Raw genomic sequence first — 21,965 nt, forward strand, 5'->3', positions numbered from 1 at the left:
TTCATATCTTGCTGCAGAGTTCTGTGGATTAAGAAAGCTCCATTGGTGAATGAACTCAAAGATTTCTCAAGGAAAGGTGATGCATAAGTATTTCTTATAAATGTTTATTGTTTTTCGAAAGACATACATCAGTTTTCATTTTTTTATGGAACAGGCATATTGCTGATAAGTAGGAACAGGCAGAGTCGGGGAGATTCACAGAGGTAGCTCGTTGGCAGGGATCCATCACTTTTTTATGCTTTTCTCCCCAGTTTTGAATACGCAGTCACGATCACGCTGCGACTCTCAACACTGCACTGTGGATGTCCACTAGTCTATACACTTTGTGGATGTGTACATTTATTAATGTCTCAATAATCAGTAAATATTTCCAAAGTATTGGCATCCCATTTCAAAAATGTAGTTTTTCTTTTTTGTTGTTGTTGTAGAATTAGTGAGCTAGAGAATTAGCATTTTCACCTTTTACTTTGGCACAGGATGTTTAAGTAGACCACATGGCACATTACACCGAATGCATTTGGAATCAAATAGTGTTTCTTGTCTTTGTTGATGGCAATCCTGTTCCCTGCTAGCTTGGCAGAAATAAACTCCCACAATCCCATTGGAGGTTTGGAATGAGCCTAGCACAGCAAGCCTGTCCAAGGTTGGGGCAGCAGAGGTTTGGGAAGACCAACTCAGAACATCTCAGTGAAAGCAACTGGCGGAGCACACGCAGTGGAACGGACGGACAGGAAAACCCAGCTCTGAGCACAAGACCAGGCAGGGGAACGTGCTGCTGTCCCTTTCTGGTAAAAGCAACAAGAACAACTCAAGAACAATATCAACAAGAGCAGCAAGAGAATTGGGGCTAATGATTCAAAGCCTGTTCCTACATCACAGCCCATGGTGCAGATGGGTTTCTTCCCCCCGGTAGATGCAGCTCTTTCCTTGTTTGTATCATTCAGGGTGGGCAAACTTTATTGAACCCCCCAGTCCAAGAGGTTCTGTTTATTCTTTTGACATGTGGTACTGTTTTCCAACTCTCCCCACAGAATAAATCACAAATCATGCTACTTCTATATGTTTTAAATTCGATTTCATCAGACATTCCTAAATACATATCACAATTTTCTTTTATCCGGTAAATTAAGCATCCTAAAATGTCTGTAATTACTGTTAATAAAATCTGTCTATAAAAAATGCAATGGATACAAATAACTTCGCAGTTTTAAGGTAGCAGCTGACCTTGATACACATGCGGCTTACGTTCAGCCCAAAGCACAATAAAATGGCGACCATTTAAAAACACAAACGCAAGAGCGTAAACAGACTAGTTTGATTCTGCCTGGATCCAGTCCAGGTCCTCCAAACGTTCTCTCCAACCCTCTCATAGGCACCAGAGTGTAAACATTGTTGGGTTTTTTCATTGAAGTTTCTCAATAGCACACAATGGAAAAAACTAGCCCCGCACAAAACCACCATATCATATGTACCATCACTAAGCAACATTCACTGTAGAAGAGCTACGAGCACAAGGCTGTGCTGCTCGCAGGAGGGACATCCCTGCTTTTGGCTAACCTAACCCAGTAGCCTTGCTTCTGGCCAGCACAAGGGGGCACTGTAGACAGTTAAACCTCACCAGGAGTTTGTCGCCTCCTCACACCACCCGGCCCCTTTCCCACGGGGCAGACAGGCACATGGCAGACACTCTAAGAAGGAAAGGCTCGACACCCAGATAATCAGAAGGTAACAACACTGAACAGGAGAGTACACTGTGTGCTTAGAACGCCTGGTAACCATGGCAGTGAACTGTAGAGGGGTATTGCTCCAGTGAACCTCGAGCAACGCACTGCAGAAAGGCTATTTCTCTGGATGAGGCAGCTGGGGTCTGCAGCTCACACCCACTTTTCGCTAAATCTCTTTACACATAAGCAGCCTTCTCATAATACTAACAATCTAACCTACACACAGTTCACATTTAAATGTTCAGTATATAATGCATGTAAATCAAAAGAAAATACACCTATAGATATATACTGCATATTATTCATGGTAAATAAGACAAACGGGGCCTGTGGAATGGCAGTAGAAAAGCATCAATTTTCTGAAGTGAGTGATCCTGAGGTAATTTGTTCTGGTGCTTGTTTAACACCTTGGCTTGTCAGCCTACACAAGGTTGTGCTCAGGAGGGAGCAGTTGAGCTCTGTCCAGAGCACCCCCTCCTAACAGTAAAGCAGAGGAGGGGTAGTATCCTCTGGGCTAGGGGTTGGGGCCTGGGTCACTCCATGGAGCCTGGGTCTTGCCTAGTGTTGTGCCCCCAAACCCGTTGCATCTTCCCAGGCTTGGGCCATTCAAGTCCGGAGCTTGAGGATGACTGTGGCCAGGATGAGGAAGAATGTGTTCCAGCCAAGGGTGACCACAAAGCCACGCCACACCATCATATGTGAGAGACCCCATCCTGACAAACAAAACAAACAAACAATTCAAATCAATCTTTCCAGGAAGCATTTTTAAACTGACCATTGAACATATGTTTCTGAATTTTTCATTTCTTATTATTCTAACTTTATAAGCCATTATAAGTAGAGTTATTTGGTTTATTCACGGATTTATGGCTACCGTGAGTATGTGGAACTCAATGTGTTCTGGCTGTCGTTGAAAAAAAGAGTTTTGTACTGTAGGTGTATGAGTCAAATTGTTTTAAGTTTTTAAATCAACAGTAGAACAAATACAATTTCTTATGACAGGAATCAATGTCTTTAAAGTAATTAAGGCCCAAAGAATGAGAGAGGGATAAACTACTGTAGTTTCTCATGGTTGGAGTGTCACACATACCTGAGCTACAGGTTTAACCTTGTGTGTGTCTGTGTGTGCGTGTGTGTGTGTGTTTGTGTGTGTGTCTGCTTTATGTGCTTATAGTTCATGTTCTCTTCCACTCTTTTTCAAATGTGTGTTCACCATTATCTCCGCTCCAGAGAAGCCATTTGAAAAGACTTCCTGTGTATTCACAACCACTGTCCCTGTGACAATGGGGGGGTAATGTATCTGTCAGCACCCACTGTGCCAGGATGCCAGCGCAGAATAAGACACCTCATTCGTTCTCACAGAGATCTGCAGCGCGCTGGGAGAGTGTGTGAATAATTAAGAGGAGGGAGAGGTGAGAGTTCCCTGTGCAGTCAGTAACACGACTCGACCCGTCTCAGCGCAAACCCTGACCCGGCTGACGGTTCTGCTTTGAGCGCTGTCCTACTCCTCTCCACTGTCAATGCAACCACCGTGACAACGACAGGGGAACGTTTCATATAAAAGGCATTTCTTTGGTTATGTGCCCTTTAAATTTCTTAGATTAATGTCAAACTAGACAAATGTTTTCAAAACTTTTTAAAAAAGATTTCAAAAATTATCATTTTATAAGAAGGAATTTTGGATGATGGAATTTTGGACGGAGGACTTCTAGATACAGGAGTTTTGCATGGAGGAGTTTGGTGTTTCATCGCACACAATATGCAGTCCACCAGCAGGGGTCTCTTGTGTTCCCTTCTTCTGCATTTACCTGTGACTGTATGTGAGCGAGTGTGTGTCCGTGTAAGAGAAAGAGAGGAAGAGAGTGGATATCAGAGCATATGTGTACAGTGTGTGTGTGTGTGCGTGCGTGTGTGTTTCTGTACATGTGTACGTGCATACAGTACCTCTGTACATGATACAGCGCAGGGCCTCAGAAGCATAGGTCTGTGGCAGTGCCAGGCTGATGTAGCGCAGTGGATAGGGAATGCACTCCACGGGCCAGAGGATGCCTGCATGGAGACAGGAAGTGGAGCATGGCATGAGGAACAGGAACAGAGGATGAGAAACAAGAAGGAGTAACATGCTTCACTGCTGTGGCTGCAGGTCCCAGTTTATAAGCTCACCAGAAGACCAGTCAACAAGCATTCTAACTACCTGGCCTACTACATTCCAGTAAAAGATACAAATCTACACCAACATATGTACCTTACAACAAAATGTGGGTACCATGTATAAAAAGGGCTGTAATTCCCACACGGATCACCTGATATGGATGTAAATACCCTAGAATTATAGCTGACAGCCTGCATTTCAACCTCATACTCAATGTTTCATTTCAAATTGTGTCACAGTCCAGATACTAATGGACTGTATTGCATATTACGGTGACATAGAAAAGGAAACAGGCGTTATTCTTGTAAATGTTTTACTTTTAGGGGGACATGGTAGAAAAGGCATGACAACTCTTAAGTACTCTATTTACACTTCCCTCTCAGTGCAGCTCTACCAAGCAGAGTGGGAGGAGACCTACCGCTCACGATGAGGTTGGGGTAGAAGATGCCAAGGGCAGCCTGATTGGCTGACTGCTCGTCGTCAATGGCAGCGGAGATAACCAGACCGAAGGAGATGCCCGTCACACCCTGCAGGACAATCAGCAGGATGACCAAGAACAGAGAGCCTTCGTTCGGGATCTGAGAAAGAGAAAGAAAGAGAGAGATATTCAAAGCTGCTTACAGTGCAGAACATATTATACACAACACTCACCCTGTGTGTCTTATTAAAAGCATACATTTGAAAAATGATGCTATTGGAAGATGTTTGCATGGGAACACATTCAAACTTTCCGGTTGGAGGGGCATTAAACCCAGTTGAGCTAGACTAAGTTTTGCTGCACTGGGTCCAGGGTGGCAGCACGGAGACCCAGCTCACACACAGCTAACACAGCTCCAGCGCAAAAGGGAGCGAAGCCAGCTCCTCTCAGTTAATGAGCCCTATCAGAGATGGAGTATCAGCTGACATCGGTTAAAAATAGCAAGGATAAAAGAGAGCATCTCTGGTTGCCGTAGCAATGAGTGTTCATGAATACTGTTTAAAATGATGGCCAGTCCAACAGAATGCCTATGGCTCCAGTTCTCATAATTGATTTATGGTGGTCAAATAGACACATCAAATTGGAGACTCCAAACTGAAAAGTCTCTCCCAAACCAACATTTTGACCCCTATGTTTGTGTGTGTGTGCACGTGTGTGTGTGTGTGTGTGCACGTGTGGGACAGACCTTGAAGACAAGGAGGGTGAAGAGTAGGAGCAGGATGATCTGTACACTGATGACAAAGAGCTGGGAGAGGAGATGAGCCAACATGGTCTCCATAGAGCTCACACCTTCAGGGGCAGCCAGAGAACAGAGAGAGAGAGAGCAAGTGAGACAGACATTGAGAGAGTGTGAGAGGGGGAGAGAGAGAGAGTACATCACAAATAAAACATTGAAAAAACATACTGGGTCAATTGTAGCGTGCTTTACTCTAAATCTCTAAACCACAGAACTTCATTACAACTGAAACAAATATTTTGCATTCTTATTTTGCATATTTTGATAGCTATTCCAGGTGGAATGTAATTCTGTTGCCAAGATGTTTAAACCATGTTGCAATTGACCCACTATTACTCCAAGCAGTGCATGCTAATTCCTGACAGTTTGACAGACAGTGATGTAATGCAGTGATGTCATTCCATGTTGCACCATGAGCCATTAAGAGACTATTAAGACTTAATTGGCCGTTCAGAACTGTGAGCTACAAATTCCCTCTAGTGGTAGCTTTTTATCACCTTTGCACGCAGCATTTACTGCAAATAATTATGCCAACCAAGGCTCGAACCCACAGCACAGGGAAAACATGTTTTGCACCAATGTGGCAACCCAAAATCTTCAGTTTTCATCCCATTTATAACAACCTCCATGTGTCCAATCAGAATGTGCCACATACATATGTCAGACATTAGTCCCTGGAGACCCTTCCCCAGTGGGGACAGCACGGCGATTCTGTGTTAGGACTCACCTGCCACCCAGCACCTGTCCAGCAGCCCCTCCTTCCTCTCCAGTACGAAGGACAGGGCAGTCAGACCCACAGCCAAGTAGAAGGTGATGCTGTAAGCGAAGGGGGAACAGACAGCACATGTCAATCACGCGTGACAGACAGCACGGGATAACCACGCCTTCTGCCGACTCGCCTCCTCTACTGCTGGGGAGGAGGGGCCAGGGGAAACATTCATGGGTAGCTAATGACAGGTCAAGCACTGACACTGAAAAGGGCTCTGATCACGCCGTACCTCAAAATGGCTCCCGGTGTCACAAAGGTGGTGAAGTCAGTGCTGTTGCTGCCGTAGATAGGCTCCTCAAACTGAAGATGTACACAGGAGAGAGAAAGCTCAATGATCCAAACTGGAAGGGGAGCAGAATATGTTTTGTGTTGCATTTTCTCATGTGTTGCTCTTACCTTAATGGGCAGGGAGACCAGGTAAGACCTGCTGCCCAGTTTATTTTTCACAAATGCCTGCAACAAAACAGCTCCAGTCAAACTTGCTGTATTGCATTACAGGACATCCTGACACAGGCACGCTACACAAGCTCAACTGTGCAGCACATTTTTATTTTACTTTTTTTGGGGGGGGGGGGGGATAGTAGGATTGAGGGACAGGCACCTGCCAGTCAGCACACAGTCTTAATAATCTCAACAAAAAAATTCCACTTGAATTCTTGCTCTGAGTAAACCAGTTTTCTGCTAGTAAGAAATACCTGAAATGCTTCTTGAAGCTTATTCTGGAGCATCAGAGCAATTTGCCGATCTGGGAAGATAGGGTAACAAGGTATTAATAGAGGTAAGTACAGTACAGACGTTAAATCAAGGAATGTGGTGCGTCGCTTTTAACTGATGATGACTGCGGCACTGCTTTTGAACATATTTCTAACAGCTCCATCAGGTGTTCGTTGGCATGGCCTGCAGGTACTCAGCATTAATGAGGGGCTATTTTTCAAACCTTTTTCCCACAATTTGGTACGGCCAGTCGTGTGCATATAAATATGTCGTGTGTGTGTGTCTGACATACATCAGTGCTCACTGCCGCAGCCTCCCTTGATCCGGGAAAGTGCAGACAAGCATGTGCTCAGCAATGACACGGGCCCTCGCACACAGGAGGGGGAGGACGACGAAGCTCGCGCGTGTTAACAGGAGGAATTGGGTGCTCCGGCGGGGGTCACTGGTGCGCCACGAGGCTCTGTCGTCCCAGCTGACGGTCAGCACTGGCAGGGACCGGATTTCATACCAGGCTGTGGGGTCCCATCCATGATGCCAGACTGAGCTGATCCACATACCAGAACAGTGGCTGAACAGGATTCGCAAAGCAGTAGCCCCAATCAGCGCAGCGTTATTTTGCCGGGATGTACAGTAAGCATCGAGTCATGTCATGACACAAACTCACTGGTAAAATCCTGCCACACATGCACGGAACCCCCCTCCGCAACCTCCAAAGACACTCTGGTCTGCACCATTCTGGGAATAAACACAGAAAACAATCACAATCACAACAGCCCAAAAACTATTCTACAACATTAATGCGTTTGCCTTTTCTAAGTGATTAAGTTAATCAGTATGCAAAGGATGGCACACTAAGCAACATTATCAGGAACTTGTGAGTATACAACTGTGCTGCCTCCCTTCTTCCTTCAGTTTTTGTGTATTCTCCCCTTTCGTTTTGTCTTGTTGTTCTGGTCATTGCATGGTTTGTAAATTCTTCGTAGGAACAAAACAAAATATATGTACTCCTCAAGCTGAGTACATCTGTCATTGTCACTATAAAATACACAAGCTATTTTTAGACCAGTCTAAAAGAAGTGTTCATTGCATCATAAAGAAGTATCAGCTCTGTTCTGTGATTGGCCAACCAGGACAAAACATTAAGAACCTGACCTGCACTTTGCATAACAACAGGCCCGACCTGACTGTCTGCCTTAGCTGTGATTCACACCTGAAGCAATGCAGCTTCTCAAACGCACACACGCACACACACACAGCAGGAAACAAAACAAATCAAATGACAGCAGCCACGTTGGCAGTACAACTGGGTTTTGTTCTCCCAGAGAACACTGTAACCTGGGGAATGGTGGTGAGAATGAGATTGAGTGATTTATGGCTGTTTGACAGAAGAGGTCCTGCCAGTGAGACACAGGCCTCACTCTAACGTTCAAGGGTAGGCCCAGGAATCTTCCCCTGCCCTGGGGTTAGGGATATACTGCAACCTTGCACCTGAGCAACCTTAATGAGCAGTGTGATAGCATGACAAGGTGGTTCGTCGAAGGAAATTTCACATTCTGTGACTTGTTGATGTGAAGAGAACGACGGTAATGTGCATGAGGACATGCACTGAGTGACCTACCTCTTCATCAGATAGCTGGAAAAGTTTTTTCCAAAGCCCAAAACGCCCCAGTACTCTCCATCCCGAATCCCGGCAAAGGCCTCTGAGTGCGACAGCGCCACCTACAGCACGGACAGAACAGCCGTGTGTGAGATTCACTCGTTCACACACAGACTAGAATGCCAAGTCAAAAAGACTTCTCCACAGTTCAGCTGCGGTAAAACCGTACAGGCTCCAGCGCATTTGCACATATCTGCATATTTGTTAATTCTGTTCTAAACACGTATTAATAGCATGTTGTTCTAAATATGCCAAGCTCTACAGTGCAACCATTTTTTAGGAGCATTTGCTCCCGAAAATGTATCTGTGCTAACTGGACAAATAATTTAGAAGCATATCTAATAATGGGGAGTTTTCCAAAAATGTTAGCATAGAACATACATACGCATACATTTTGTATATACATATAGTGTATGCTGTTGCCATGCCAATGTTTCTAACAAAAGGAATTAATCCTCCCTTATATTTTACTGAAAAGTTATAGGCAAAAACTCTGTGGTGCTCACACAGATAATCAAGTGATCTCAAGGGGTGTTTATATTTGGCTTGATCTGTGGGAGTTTTCTTATCACTAGAAAACTACACTTCCTCCCTGGAGGCTTCCTCTCTTTGTAAAGCTGCAAAAAGGCTCAGCTGAATGGGACTCCATTTGTACTTTGTAAATCCAGCACTGACAGCAGAAGTGAAACTCTGCAGGCACAAGGTTGACTCAGAGCAGGCAACGGCTAATCTACAGGAAGTGAAAGTCGGTAAATGGCAGCGGACCTTCCTCTTGGCTCTCAGAGTCACAGGCACACTAGCGTGCATGTTTGCTTCTCATACTCACATTTTGGCCATTTCAGTCTTGGGTCTTGGATTGTAAGACACAATGATGGTTCGGTGACTAAGTGACTGATTGAATGATTGGTTGCTTGGATAGTTCATTGACTTACTGATCAACTGACTGACTGATTGAACTGAATGAATGGCAGGTTTATTGATTGATCGATTGATTGACAGGTACCTGGTGCACGCTGGTGTTGTCCAGGAAGGACAGCAGAGATCGGCTCAGGGAGGATTGACTCGTCTCGTTGTTCACCACGGCAACCTGGATCCCCAGGGGGTCCCCTCCGATGCAGAGGCACATCAGAGAGATCTGGATTGCAGGCAACAAGAACTGGAAGCACAGGAACCTGATCCAGTCCAGAGAGAGACATAAAAGCTCATGTTCGCAAATCAAACAGCCTTCCTCAAATTCTCTTTTTCATCCTTACCGCCCACAGTCATCTATCAGTGCAAGGAAATGATACTGCAGATTAAAAACACATGTTCACTGATTTTATCCATCTTATGATTCAGTGGATGTGAAAATGTTAATCTTCTGGTGTCTGGTATTTGGCAAATCAATTAGCTATTCTGCGTCATCACACAGCGGTGAAATCAGACAAAGAAACACTTCCTGTTCCTCACCCCGGCATTCTCTTCATCCGCACCATAGTCTTGATCATCAGGGCTGCAATGTTCCGCCACTTTGGGATCATGTGTCTCGCTCGCACCTTCCAATCCACTGTTGGCACACATACACATGTGCGACCACACACAAACACACGATAGTGATTCACCCAGTTCATTCAAACTTCAGCTGCAACTGCCCTGAAAGACTCTTATGGCAGCTAATGTATGCTATCCCCATCATGTTATGACTATATTCATTAATGTTCAATGAACAACTGTAAACACTAGCATGTAGCTACAGTCTGAGCAACAATGTGTAAGAAAATTCATCTTTGCCAATGGAGAACTGGTAGCAGTGGGGTACAGAGCCACGTACTGAGAGATGAAGAGGCTGGTGTTCAAGAAAAGACAATTCAGCCTGGCCCACCCTGTTAAGGCACTGTTCTAGAGTATAGATGAGCCCCATGATTTGGTACTGAATGTAGACTGTGACCAGCGACCCCAATGGGTTTCATTCGGCTGGGATGACATCATCTCCCGACCATGGAGCTTCTCCACCCTAGCTCCCCAGTGGTGGAACGAACTCCCCATTCATCTACAAACCACTTAGTCATTGCCCATCTTCCACGGTGGTCTGAAGACGCATCTCTTCAGACTGAACCTGAACAAACTATCACTACTCTGCAGGGCACCCAATCTAGGATCACTCTTATCACTTGTATCCTTCAATCTTGTTCCTCTAGCACTTTCATTTTTATTTATTTATTTTTTTTATTTAACCATTATTTAACCAGGAAAACCCCATTTAAATTGAAATATTTTGCAAGGGGGACCTGACATGAAACACAAAGTTGCCCAACAAGACTTACACCTAACAAAATGTACAAACATCAAATGTGGAATGAGACAGAGGTGTAACAATAATTAAAAGTAGAGAAGAGGTTAAAAGAGGTTAAAAGCAGGAGCATGTTAAACTCGTATCTCCATCCAGCACTTATATTGCACTTGTATCATTATCTTGATGTTGTAGCTCATCGTCATGCCTTCTAGTTTGACTTACCATAACTTTCTGACCTGACCTATGCTTCCTGTGTGAAGTGGACTTAATGTGTTCAATGCATGGATAGATGTTACATAATGAGTATTGTACCTTATCGGACTTGCGTTTTGTAGTTGTTCCAATGACCTTCAGTATGCACTTATTGTACTTGCTTCGGAAAAAAGCATCCGCCAAATAAATGTAAAGTAATGTAATTTTGTCAATCACTGGCGACCCCTATAGGTCTAATGGACGCCAATGAGCGTGCCTGTCTAGCCACAGGTGAAGTGTCTTCCTCTGGCTCGTGTCTGTGTGAGTCTGACTTGTGAACTGCTATGTGATAAAAATCAGCAGCTGGCATCATTCTGCTTGTCTGCACACTCCCAAATCAACAGTGGAGGTTGTGGCAACGAGCACAAGTAAAAATATGCTTGCACATTCCAAATTGAGAAGATTGAGAAGAAAAAAGCAGTAAAAGAATGCAAAACCCTTAAGTACTAAGGATATAAATGTCTCCAAAGGCAACTACTCGCCTTCCTGAAGAATTTTGATCTCACTTCCAATTTGACTCTTACCTGAACCTGACTGGATGGCACAAGAGTGAGCAGTGCAATAAAAGCTATATAAACCTTTTGTACTTGATTTCCCCCTCACAGCTATACTGTGACCCCCTGTACCTTTGACTTGGCTCTGTACCTCACTAAAGACAGATCTCAACACAAAAATATCAGCGCTGTAGCCAGTCACTGCACAATGCCATGACCACACATGACAGTTCACACCCAGGCTACAGCCTTTATGAAAGCTCCAGCTAACATCAGTAAACTACAGTTCCTGCCCAGAAAGTTGGCCAGCACTGACTGTGATACCAAATCAGACAGAGTGAGACCTGTGAATTTTGGCTCCTCTGTATCCAGTTCAGACCCCAGGCTCAGAATGGGCTGGCTCTCATCCCGGCAGCTCTCTGACGATTGGCTGCCCTCCTTCTCACGGCCATCGGGGGTGGAGCCGTTCTTTGACAGGGTCTGGTCTGATGACTCACACAGCTGTAGGAAGGCGCACTCCAAGGTCTGTACCCATAACAACAGGAGAACACAGAAATGTCTTGTGATGAGAACACACCATTGCAGAACCTTCTAAGGAGTTTTCGGCAATAAAAAATTTTAATATGACACCGAGTATAAACAGAAGTAAAAGTCATTGATCCCACAGTTGAGATAATGTAATTTATTCCAAAACATCTTAAGGGGCCTTCTGAACATGATCACAGTGAGAAGCTGAAGTGGCAGGAATATGGGAAGCAAATCTCTGGCTCTTTTCCTGGAAGATCTCTTGCGGCGCTCTGAGACTGGGCCGAAAGGGGAAATGGTACGCACCGCCGTGCTGTGCTGCTTCATGACGGTGTCCGGGGGGGCCTCGGCCAGCAGGCGCCCATTCCGCATCAACCCCACCTGAGGACACAGCCGAGTCGTTAGCCAGCCACTCCCATCAGTGCACATGACAATGCAGCGCCTTTTTCACTCTGCCGTGAAGGACCGAGCAGCCTCCCCCCTGGTATACAAGCAGCTCTACAAAGAAAGTTTATCATTAACTTATCATTGCTGCTGTACTCAGACTATACAAATTCCAGCCCAAATCTGTTTAGCTGCAGCTATCTGTACACATGCTGTTTGTAAATGCAGATACAGGCGACTTTTTTGAGAGAATCACACACATCTAAAGAGATTTGACTCTTCTCTCAAACGTTCTTGCCATTATAAGTCACAGATTTCACTTTTGCTTTCTTTTTACTCTGACGAAGATCTCTGATGTTGAAACATTAACCACTCTGTTTTATTAAAGGTGTTTTGTTTTGGATTATTTCGGGTCAGTCCCTGTGAAGTTATCTGGGTAAGGACCCTTCTTCTGCCATTTTGGACTGTCTTGGCTGTGAAGCGCCTTTTAAGTCCTCTTTTATTAGCTGGACTATAATAGCACGTTTGGCACTATTTGTTCCAAGCCACATATTTACTTTGTTAGTGCACAGTATTATGTACTGTATTAAAAAAAGATATGCTGTTAACTCTCTGTAAACAGAATCAGGGTCCTGCAAACACAAAAGACATTCTGTCATCACACATTAAAAGGCACACTTGAAGATATAATGGACTGTAAAATTTACCCAGATGTTTATTATTTCACTATCTGATCTGTATTAGCAGAAACACCTCCTTGTCTAGGGCTGGGCGTGTTAGATAGTCACAAGACATCAGCGGCTTAAAATGGAAAACATTTTGCTGCAAGACAAGTTCTGTGACTTAGCTGACACCTACTCCTTGTGGCAACTATGCTATTATGTCAGGTGGATCCTCCTTCTGCGAGAACAGTCCCGTGATTTTGAAAACAGCACACTGGTGTATGCCAAGGCAATTTCACCCTGAAGTGTAAACAGTGAGGAGAAAACAAAAGGACCTTGACATTTTTTGTCTTGACAGCCAAACCCATTCTTCATCTGCCATTTTACTATTCACAACAACAAGCTCTGATATACAGTTGGGACTGAGTAAGGTATGGTAATGTGTACATTTTCCTCTCTGGGAAAACCCTCGATAAACCCTACGGTCACCTCCCTTCAGGACTTCCTGCTGCTGAGCATCTGCGTACAGTAAAAGGGGAAGTGGAATTAGTTCTGTATCGGTTCCTTTCAGATGAAAATTTCCGAAATTCTGATAAGGTTCCGAGAACAAGCACTATAACCAAGAGCTCTTGTTGTCATGACCATGCGACAGGTGACCACAGCAGCTGTAACACACCTGAAGACTGAGCCCTTAAATATACTAGGCGCTTAAAGATATAAATCAAAATTCCTGGATATGAATCAAAAATCCACACCACTGGTGGACAAAACAGAAAACCTGCCTTTCAAGTTCCAGTTTATGTTTTTTTTTATATTCTTTTAATACCCAAACAGCAGTGTCTTACAGAAATGTAAAATGCTGCAATATATTGAAAATATGTGGACTATTTGGAAAATGTAATGGAAAGTACATTTTCCATCAGTGTACTATGTTGTAATATCTTAAAGCAGCAAAGATGTCTATATCTGCCAATAAATTGTAAAGTGTTGCCATACAATGGTGGCATATCTATTACAGCATATTTACAAATACATCCCGTTTCCATAGAGTGATGGTTAAACTCATCCCTTTACAATATCTGTCAGGTGGGTGCAGCACAGGCTAACCCAGGTATCTCCAGAAGCATTCGCAGCCAGCAGCTGTTTCTTGCCATTTTTCACTCGGCTGCACAGTGCACCGCAGAACCGTGCTTTCTGCCGATCATGCTGTGATAACCTGGGAGATATCCAGCTGGCTGAAACCCTCCCTTTCATTGGGACCCCTATGGCCAAATGTGTGCTGTTCTGTGCGGCTTCCAGCAGCAGTCAGCCTAGCCCAGCCAAGAGCCCAGTGGGCACATCTGTACTCCGAGGGTGGGAGCTTTAACTGGACACACCACCTAAAAGTCCTCCTGTTCCATCTAAAATAAATGTGCTGCTGAACCAGCAGTTTGTTGTGCCATCTTTGCTGGCACTAATGGCATGCAGGCACCAGCACATCACATTTATTTGCTAATTTGCTGGCCTATGAACTACCAGAACAGGACAGAATCAACCCAAGCACAGTAGCTAACTCAACAAACAAAGTGAAGCCTAGTTGTAGTCACAGCAGCATCTTGCTGTAAGTTGAGGGAGTCTAGCAGAAAACAAACAGAAAGCATACATCCTCCTTTTGTGCAGTATAGCTCTTTCCCTTAACCACATAGCTCCTTCAGATAAGATTTTCCTTTTCCACGCGTTCAAGTAAAAGCCAAAGGTTTTATGAAGACGTCAGTGGAGTAGGCCTGACCTCGTCTAACTGCTGCCCGTTTTATTTTCTTGCTTTCTATGCTGTAAAAAAAGACTTAATTTTCTCTCTACACAAGCATGCGGAGATCAGCACCTCCAAAGTTAAGTATAGCAAGGGGCTGCCATGTTCCTAAACGTTCCATCTTCAAAGGTTTACACAAAAACAGGGCCTTTCAAAGACCAATTGTTCCAATACCAGGGGGACCTCACAAGTGCTTGTTCAAAAGATATCTTTCATAATAGAAAAAAGACCCTTTTGAAGCTAAGGTTTTCTTTCCTCCACTCCTTTTCATGCTAATGTATAAACAAATAAGGATAAGAGCTAGAACAGCATTTATTCCAAAAGACAAACTGTGGAAGGGAAAAGAGCCAGAGGAAGATGGCCGCTTGTGTCTTACCACATTGGCTTGCCTTGCCTCCTCAATATAATGGGTGGTGATGATGACTGACACCTGTCCTCCTTTCACAATCTCAACCAGGTGCTGCCAGATCCTGCAGGAAGCACAATGAATGGGGAGCTGGTCAACCACAGAAAAGAGAGCGAGACAGGCTGCACCACCAGCAACAGGACAAACTACTGCACTATCTGGAGCAATTCACCACATGACCCAAACGGCATTTCGGATGCAGCATTCTAATCAAGCCAAATGTTGTGTGGGGTACGCTGTTTAACAGGCTATGCACGGATATTACTTGCACAGTGCCTGTGTGTCGTCATCGCAGTGGACATGAGTTCTACTTCCACTAATACATTATGCATGATTGTGTGACAAAAGAAGCCTAGATATACATTTACCTTCTTCTAATTGTTACAAGGAAAAGAGTAACAGTGAGGAACTAGTTCAGTGATGGGTATTGGACTACCATGGCCCAAATTAATTCAAAACTTGGCTAAAACTGAAATGCTGAACTGCCCAGCCAAGTCCTCCTTCTGCTTGACCTTTTTGTCACTCTAAATGACACCACAGTGTCACCCTCTTTGCCTGCTAGAAATCTTGGGGTGGCACTGTTCCTTCCAAGAACATCACAGCGTATTTTAGAGCGAGCAAAGCGAGAATCCGTCCCATCCTCACCACAAACCCAGCTCTTAGTCCAAGCGTCGGCCATCTCCTGTGAGGACTACTGCATCTCCCTCCTTGCTCTCTCCCTGTCTCCACCATCAGACCTCTGCAGGCAGTCATCCAGAATGCTGCTGTTCATCGGATCTACAACCTTCCCATAGCTCAGGATAGCAGAAACCCTGCCCATCTTCCGACACAGACAGAGAAATCTCTTCAGATTTCACTGCGACTACCCTGACCCCCTTTAGACTTGCTTTTTTTTCTTTCTTAGGCTTTCCTTTTTGGAATAATGTCACAGATACAGTTGTGTAAAATTATCTGCCTTGTGGTACCTTCTTGTGTTACACTATAAATGTATGCATGTATTGATTATTCTTCTTTGCCTTCTTGGTGATATCACATTTTTGCATTCCTGAGAATAGCACAGATGTTCTCCATTTCAATACATCACCCTGGATTAGAGCATCTGCCAAGTGATTGTTATGTAATGTAATTACAACAGGATATGCCTATAAGATTTTACTATTGTCAAACAGCTAAAGCATTGCACAAGTGTTATTCGGGAAAGGTGTAGTGTATGACTGCACTGTATAACTGCAATTCGGTAAAGTTGTAAAGTTGTAGTGCGTGATGATAATTCAGTGAAGTTGCAGTGTACAGGTGTTCTTCAGTAAAGTTGCAGTGTACGACTATATGACTGTAATTGAGTGAAGCTGCAATAGACAGGTGTTATTAAGGAAAGTTGTAGTGTGTGACAATAATTCAGTGAAGTTAAGGAAAGGTGTGTGTAAGCACTGCAGCACAGTGGGGTCATCGGGGCGCGTACTTGGCTCTCAGGACGGGGTCCACTCCCACGGTGGGCTCGTCCAGGATGAGCAGCTGAGGCTTCTGCAGGAGAGCAGCGCCAAGGGACACCCTCCTCCTCTGGCCTCCGCTGGGAACAGACAGGCAGGTATTTACCCCCAGGTGAGGGCAACACTTGCTGATTTGTATCTGGTTCCTCTGATCACTATCTTTTCCCCTGCCAGCCTCATGTTTTTCTGCTTAGTCTTTAGGTGGCAGAGATCACGGATAGTTCAAACCTGCCAGACGGCACACTACCTTAGCCAAAGCCAAACAGGACTTACTGCCTTAACTGACATGTATTGTCATACCAAGCATCTCCCCCCCTCACTCTGCAAAGGACAAACAATGCTACCCAGGCAACATCATGTCGAGGGGATCAAGTCCCAAAGCTTGGGAAGCAACCGTGTCCACTGTAAAATGTCAATCAGGGATGGTGCAACAGCATTTCGGTTGCTAAACAGGACATACTCCTCAAGTCAAATATACCAAAGATTCCAACTAATTTCTTTTGGACAAAAATAGATATTTATGGGATACATCTCATCAGATAAATAAAAAACGGTAAATCACAGTGATTGTGTACTGTAAATAAAAAAACACAATTTTTTCTAATGAAAAGCTGACAAAATAACACACTAGGCTGTACTACCACTCACATCTGTCAGGACAATCTTACTTTGGCTGTTTTCAGAACAGGTGCTGACTAGCTTTCTGCCACAGACCCTGCTCTATTTTCTGACTGGACACCAAAAGTGTCTGTAATGGGGAGATGGACTGCCTTTGTCAAGGAAACACTTGATCTCCTGCAGCTAATGCTGGACTTTGTTCACTGTTCAGAATATGAAATTCTCCCAGGAGTCACATGGTTTTCTAGGAATGAGACCTCTCTTTCACAGACTGGGTCAGAGCCAGCAGGACAGGAAACACAATGGCGGATGAGGCCAGAATCCTGTACGAGCTCTAGAAGTAAAGAGGACCTTGTCAGCTTTGGTCCACAAATGAATAGACCAAGATGAGGCCATCAGGCATTAACCAAACTAAAAACACTTCGCTTAATATTACGTTCAAAGTTTAGGATGAAGCACTTTGTGGTTAAACTGTGGATAGATCAGACCGAAAGACTTCATTTCTACAGGGGCCATTGGATGGTTCATTTTGTTAAGGCACCACTCTGCGGTACATGGAAAAGCCTTGCAGCCCTGGATCAAATCCAGTCTGTGCTTCTCTTCAGCAACTCTTAAGAAACCCCCACTGGCTGATAAGGGTGCACATAAGACTGCATGTCAAAGCCACATATGAAGGCAATTTAAAAAAAAGAAAACCTCTAATTCTGTCGCACATACCACACATGCATGGGACAGGCTTTATAATATACGGCACCATGTACGCAACATACTGTGAACCTCTGTTCAGTGCAAGTGATGGAAAACTCTGTACCTGAGGTTCCTGACCAGTCTGGTCCTCTGTGGGAGATTCAGGAAGTCGATGAGGAAATCTATGCGGGCCTCAGTGTCTTTGGAGGACAGCCCGTGGATTCGGCCAAAGAACCAGAGAGTGTCACTGATGGTGAACTCATCGTACAGGGCCAGGTCCTGAGGAGTTAAAATATATCACATTACACACTTACACGTGCTCCCCGGAGACATGCCCCCCCATTGGCTGTCATGGAAATGAGATTCCTCTGAGAACATTCCGTGCTCGCAGAAGTGGTGCATAAGGTGAGCTCACCTGGGGCATGAAGCCCACCATTTTCCCGGGGACCTCGTGTCCCGGGAAAGCAGGCGGCTTTCCCAGGACCGTGATGTGACCGCGTGAGATCTTTAGCATTCCCACGATGCATTTCAGGAGCGTGGTCTTCCCACAGCCGCTTGGCCCCAGTAGGCCATAACTGGGAGACAAGAAGGAGAACAACAGAGTCAGCTCTGATAAACCGATAAACCATTCAAGTGTAAAATCATCCCTGACAGGGTACATTGTCCACCAAAAAAGAACATTTCACCACTCCCGATTCATATAGGCTGTTATTTCTACACTGAACTATTTGACTAACTATTGTTAAACTGTGCATGTGTGAGTGTTTGTGTTTGTCTGTGTGTGTGTGTGTGTGTGTGTGTGTGCGCATGTGTGTGCACTTCTCCTTTAGCAAGAAACTTCAGCGCATAGCAACAGAACAGACTACCCATTGGTGAGGTGATAGTACAGTACGTGTCTGGAATGCAGTCTAGAGACATGTAGGTGAGGGCAAAAAGTATGCTTGTAGGGCAAGGTGAAAAACAATCGGTGCCGGATTTCACTCTGGTATGTGCACAGAGAGAAGGGCACTCGTGCACGGTGTGAGCGCGTGGCGTCGGGGGAACTCACATGCGGCCCTGGGGCACTGTCAGGTTCAGGCTGCTGAGGACCTTCAGCTTCCCGAATGACCGACACACATCCCTGCACCTGATGGCTGACTCCACCGACCCCTGAGACGAGGGCGCCTCCGGATCACATTTCATCATGCCTTCCGGACACTGAGGGAGAAACGGAGAGAGAGTTTCTGTGTCTCACGAGTGTTGCTTTGACAATATGACTGCAGTTGTCCTGCCAATACTTGAAATTGAAAATTGAATTAGAGAGAGAGAGAGAGAGACAGAGACAGAGAGAGAGAGAGAGAGAGAGAGAGAGAGAGAGAGACAGAGAGAGACAGAGAGAGAGAGAATACTGCTGTTGTTGCTGCCCTTTTTGATGTGGCTATTATGTTTCAAATTTACGGATTGTTTATCTGTGTTTGATTTTGGGAGCATTTCCATGTGCCTGGAAATATATATAGATGTAATTCCTGTCAACATTCTGAATCTTAGTTTGAAATTTGAGAGAAAAACAGAGATACAGATAGAGATCATTTCTTGTCATGTTATTTGCTATTTGCTCAACTGTTATTAATATTCAGAACAATCTGATTTATTAACAGAGCTTCTGAGGCAAGATGACACAGCATGTTAAGGATCGTTATATACACTTGTGCCTCACATTCTGTACAAGGGAGTTCCAGGGAGATTTGATTATACTGGAGAACCAAACGTGTGGAAGTTTTTTTTTTTCCCTGACCCGGCAAGATGGTATCTTAGCAACGGTTTTGAATCTGCCACTGTGTGGTGTCACAGAGTGGGCAGGCTGCAGCCAATACCAAATCTAGGTCATATATGCAGTAATCTTTAATCCTGGCCTCCTTTCACATGATTTCTGTCTCCTTCTCCCTTACACTTATACTTACATGTATGGACTTTGTTATTAAAGAACAATGCATACAATTAAATGTTTATTTGTGTTTTGTGTTTAGAAGGGAGGGTACTCCACTCAGATTAACTCTAACTCGTAATTTGTATACGTGTTCATCCTGTTTTAACCTATTTACGTGATAGCCCTTCTAGTTCATAAAGTAGAGAAACTATACAGAAAGTACATAAACTATAGAAAGTTCATAAGTAAAATATTAAACGGACTGATTCATTTTTAACAAATCCCAGAATGAAAATGTAAATTGTTATTCTGCCTTGCGATTCTACTTACAGGATACGTATGATGTTTTCTCGCAGATACAACAGTACGTTGCTTTTTCGGACTTTGCATTAATCACCACACCGCAGTTAGGTGAATTTCCGGTGGAATTAAAAAAAAAATGGTTTGCATAAAATAACAGTTTCTTAAATACAAATAATCGAAATATAACTCACCATAGTAGACGCCTTGCTGAGGAAAGAAGTCGACTAAAGAAAGCCAACTACCTGCAAGTGCAGTCTGAATACATGCACCTTCTAACTGAAAGACCATGTGAAAAATCAGCTGACAATTCCTTTCTAGCACCGTAATAACAGTCGCAGAACAGGTTTGGCTTCCAGGCGCACCGTTCTAATATGACTCCATTGATTCGCCTGTTGAAATTCTATTAATTGGAAGGTCACAAAATGAAACGATATCTACCTGCTTTCTGTGCTGCTGAGGCACTCGTCCTAACATTTTAATCTAGCTTTAGATCGTCAAATCGACATCAAATTAACGCTATCAAATCTACGTTGCAGATGAGAGCATTTCCCGGATTAAAATTTACAGTAACCGGTTTTGAGGAATGTGGTGTAAAATAGATAAAATACCTTGAAATCCCAAAAGGTCTTCGCAACACTTGCAAAGAAGCCGCCTGAGAACGTGCCAGTTGCCTGATCAGAAAGTAAACCTCGTATGCCACTTCTTTCAAAAAAAAAATATCGTTAACAAATGTGACAGTGGTCGCGCTTGAACTGAGACGAGGGTGTATTTATATGCACCGGTCTCACGCGCCACCAGTGCCGCCGCCGCCACCGTCTATCAGTGTTTCAGTTCTCCATTCCATTGCAATGCGTCACGGGAAACACTGCAGTGTCCGCGCAACATCAAAAAAATAAACGACATGTTTTTGAAATCCAGCCATTTAACAGAAATGTGTTCCATTTTCCCGGTATAATATGAACAATCAAAATGTAACGAATAAGCGTTAACGTTTTTACTGTCATCATACAGTGGATCTTGTGAATATGTTATTTACTATTTTTCTACATCCTACAACCACTGTAGCCTACGAATTGCGTTTCAATATCAATAAATGTGTTTGATGTTTATTGCAGGCTTATCTATTGTATGTCTTACCCGCTCATCCATCTCCGTGCCATCGAATGGTACTTTGTGCACATCTCCGACAGCATCCGCGGCCATAGTCGCGACAGGCAGAACGCGAGGCGCTGTGGAGGCCGGCTGCACAAACACAGATGAGTGCGTTAACACATTGGACGCCACAGCGCGCCTTTGAACGGAGCAATAACACAAAATATTAAACTTTTACTTTAAAATTGAGCTTTACGGTAAGACGTGCCTGTAACGCTGTCTTCCAAATGCACTTCATTCACTGCCATGTTATACATTACAAATAATTTAATTATTCAATTATTATTTAAAGTGAATTACTGGAAGTCCTTTAATCAATTAGACACAGAGCGTAGCTCCATTACCATTTCGCAAATATCACATCTTAAGTAGCGGCTTTGGTGAATTATGCTTAATTAAAGGTAATGGGATAATTTTAAATGTCTAGCTTACGCCCCAATATGCTTTTCAATGGCACTCAAAATGACAACGCGCAATCATGAGGATCTGATATTACATGATTTTTAAAAACTTGGAGAATACAAAGGTTCCTACATTTGTCGTGGAATGTGTCCAAAAGACTGCCACGCACCATATACTGTAGCTTAACAATATAGCATTGTAATATTTAACACTAACAAAAAGTGTTAATTAAACGGCCATTGCAGCATATGAAATAGTAACGCTACAAGTTATACTTGGTCTTTTTTGACAGTGAAGGTAGGAAGTAAAAGTGCAATCTAAGAACATATAAGTTATAACTGTATATTTTATACATGTCAAATATCAGCGGGTGGTATGCTGCTGGTCAGACCGGTC

The 21,965-nt window shown here is 43.9% G+C and overlaps 1 protein-coding gene across 3 annotated transcripts; it reads right to left on the reverse strand.

The window, feature by feature from the left end:
• Positions 1 to 86: 86 nt before the first annotated feature.
• abch1 (ATP-binding cassette, sub-family H, member 1) lies at positions 87 to 21,270 on the reverse strand. 3 transcript variants are annotated; one of them, XM_035400155.1, is made up of 20 exons: positions 21,153 to 21,270; positions 18,855 to 19,003; positions 18,222 to 18,381; positions 17,931 to 18,085; positions 16,474 to 16,581; positions 14,985 to 15,078; positions 12,080 to 12,154; positions 11,593 to 11,773; positions 9,680 to 9,776; positions 9,234 to 9,402; positions 8,192 to 8,292; positions 7,238 to 7,308; positions 6,555 to 6,604; positions 6,256 to 6,312; positions 6,089 to 6,159; positions 5,818 to 5,906; positions 5,040 to 5,143; positions 4,295 to 4,454; positions 3,669 to 3,773; positions 87 to 2,437 (listed from the first exon to the last, which is right to left on the reverse strand). In XM_035400155.1, exons 1-20 carry the CDS (start codon positions 21,216 to 21,218, stop codon positions 2,331 to 2,333), a joined length of 2,169 nt encoding a protein of 722 aa, XP_035256046.1. In that variant the 5' UTR covers positions 21,219 to 21,270; the 3' UTR covers positions 87 to 2,330. The 3 variants fall into 3 exon arrangements, with proteins under 3 accessions (XP_035256046.1, XP_035256048.1, XP_035256047.1); XM_035400157.1 differs by lacking the exon at positions 21,153 to 21,270 and adding an exon at positions 20,624 to 21,124; XM_035400156.1 differs by lacking the exon at positions 21,153 to 21,270 and adding an exon at positions 20,207 to 21,124.
• Positions 21,271 to 21,965: the final 695 nt, after the last annotated feature.

Source organism: Anguilla anguilla, chromosome 18 (genome assembly GCF_013347855.1).
Source record: "Anguilla anguilla isolate fAngAng1 chromosome 18, fAngAng1.pri, whole genome shotgun sequence".
Taxonomy (NCBI): domain Eukaryota; kingdom Metazoa; phylum Chordata; class Actinopteri; order Anguilliformes; family Anguillidae; genus Anguilla; species Anguilla anguilla.

What these genes read in the sequence shown, in the direction of transcription:
- abch1 (XM_035400155.1), bottom strand. Translation starts at nt 21,218, where the DNA reads ATGGCCGCGGATGCTGTCGGAGATGTGCACAAAGTACCATTCGATGGC. An exon ending in GCACGGAGATGGATGAGCGG is followed by an intron (nt 19,004 to 21,152) that starts GTAAGACATACA and finishes TTTCTCCCTCAG; the next exon opens with TGTCCGGAAGGCATGATGAA. An exon ending in TCCAGCTATCTGATGAAGAG is followed by an intron (nt 7,309 to 8,191) that starts GTAGGTCACTCA and finishes GTTTATTCCCAG; the next exon opens with AATGGTGCAGACCAGAGTGT.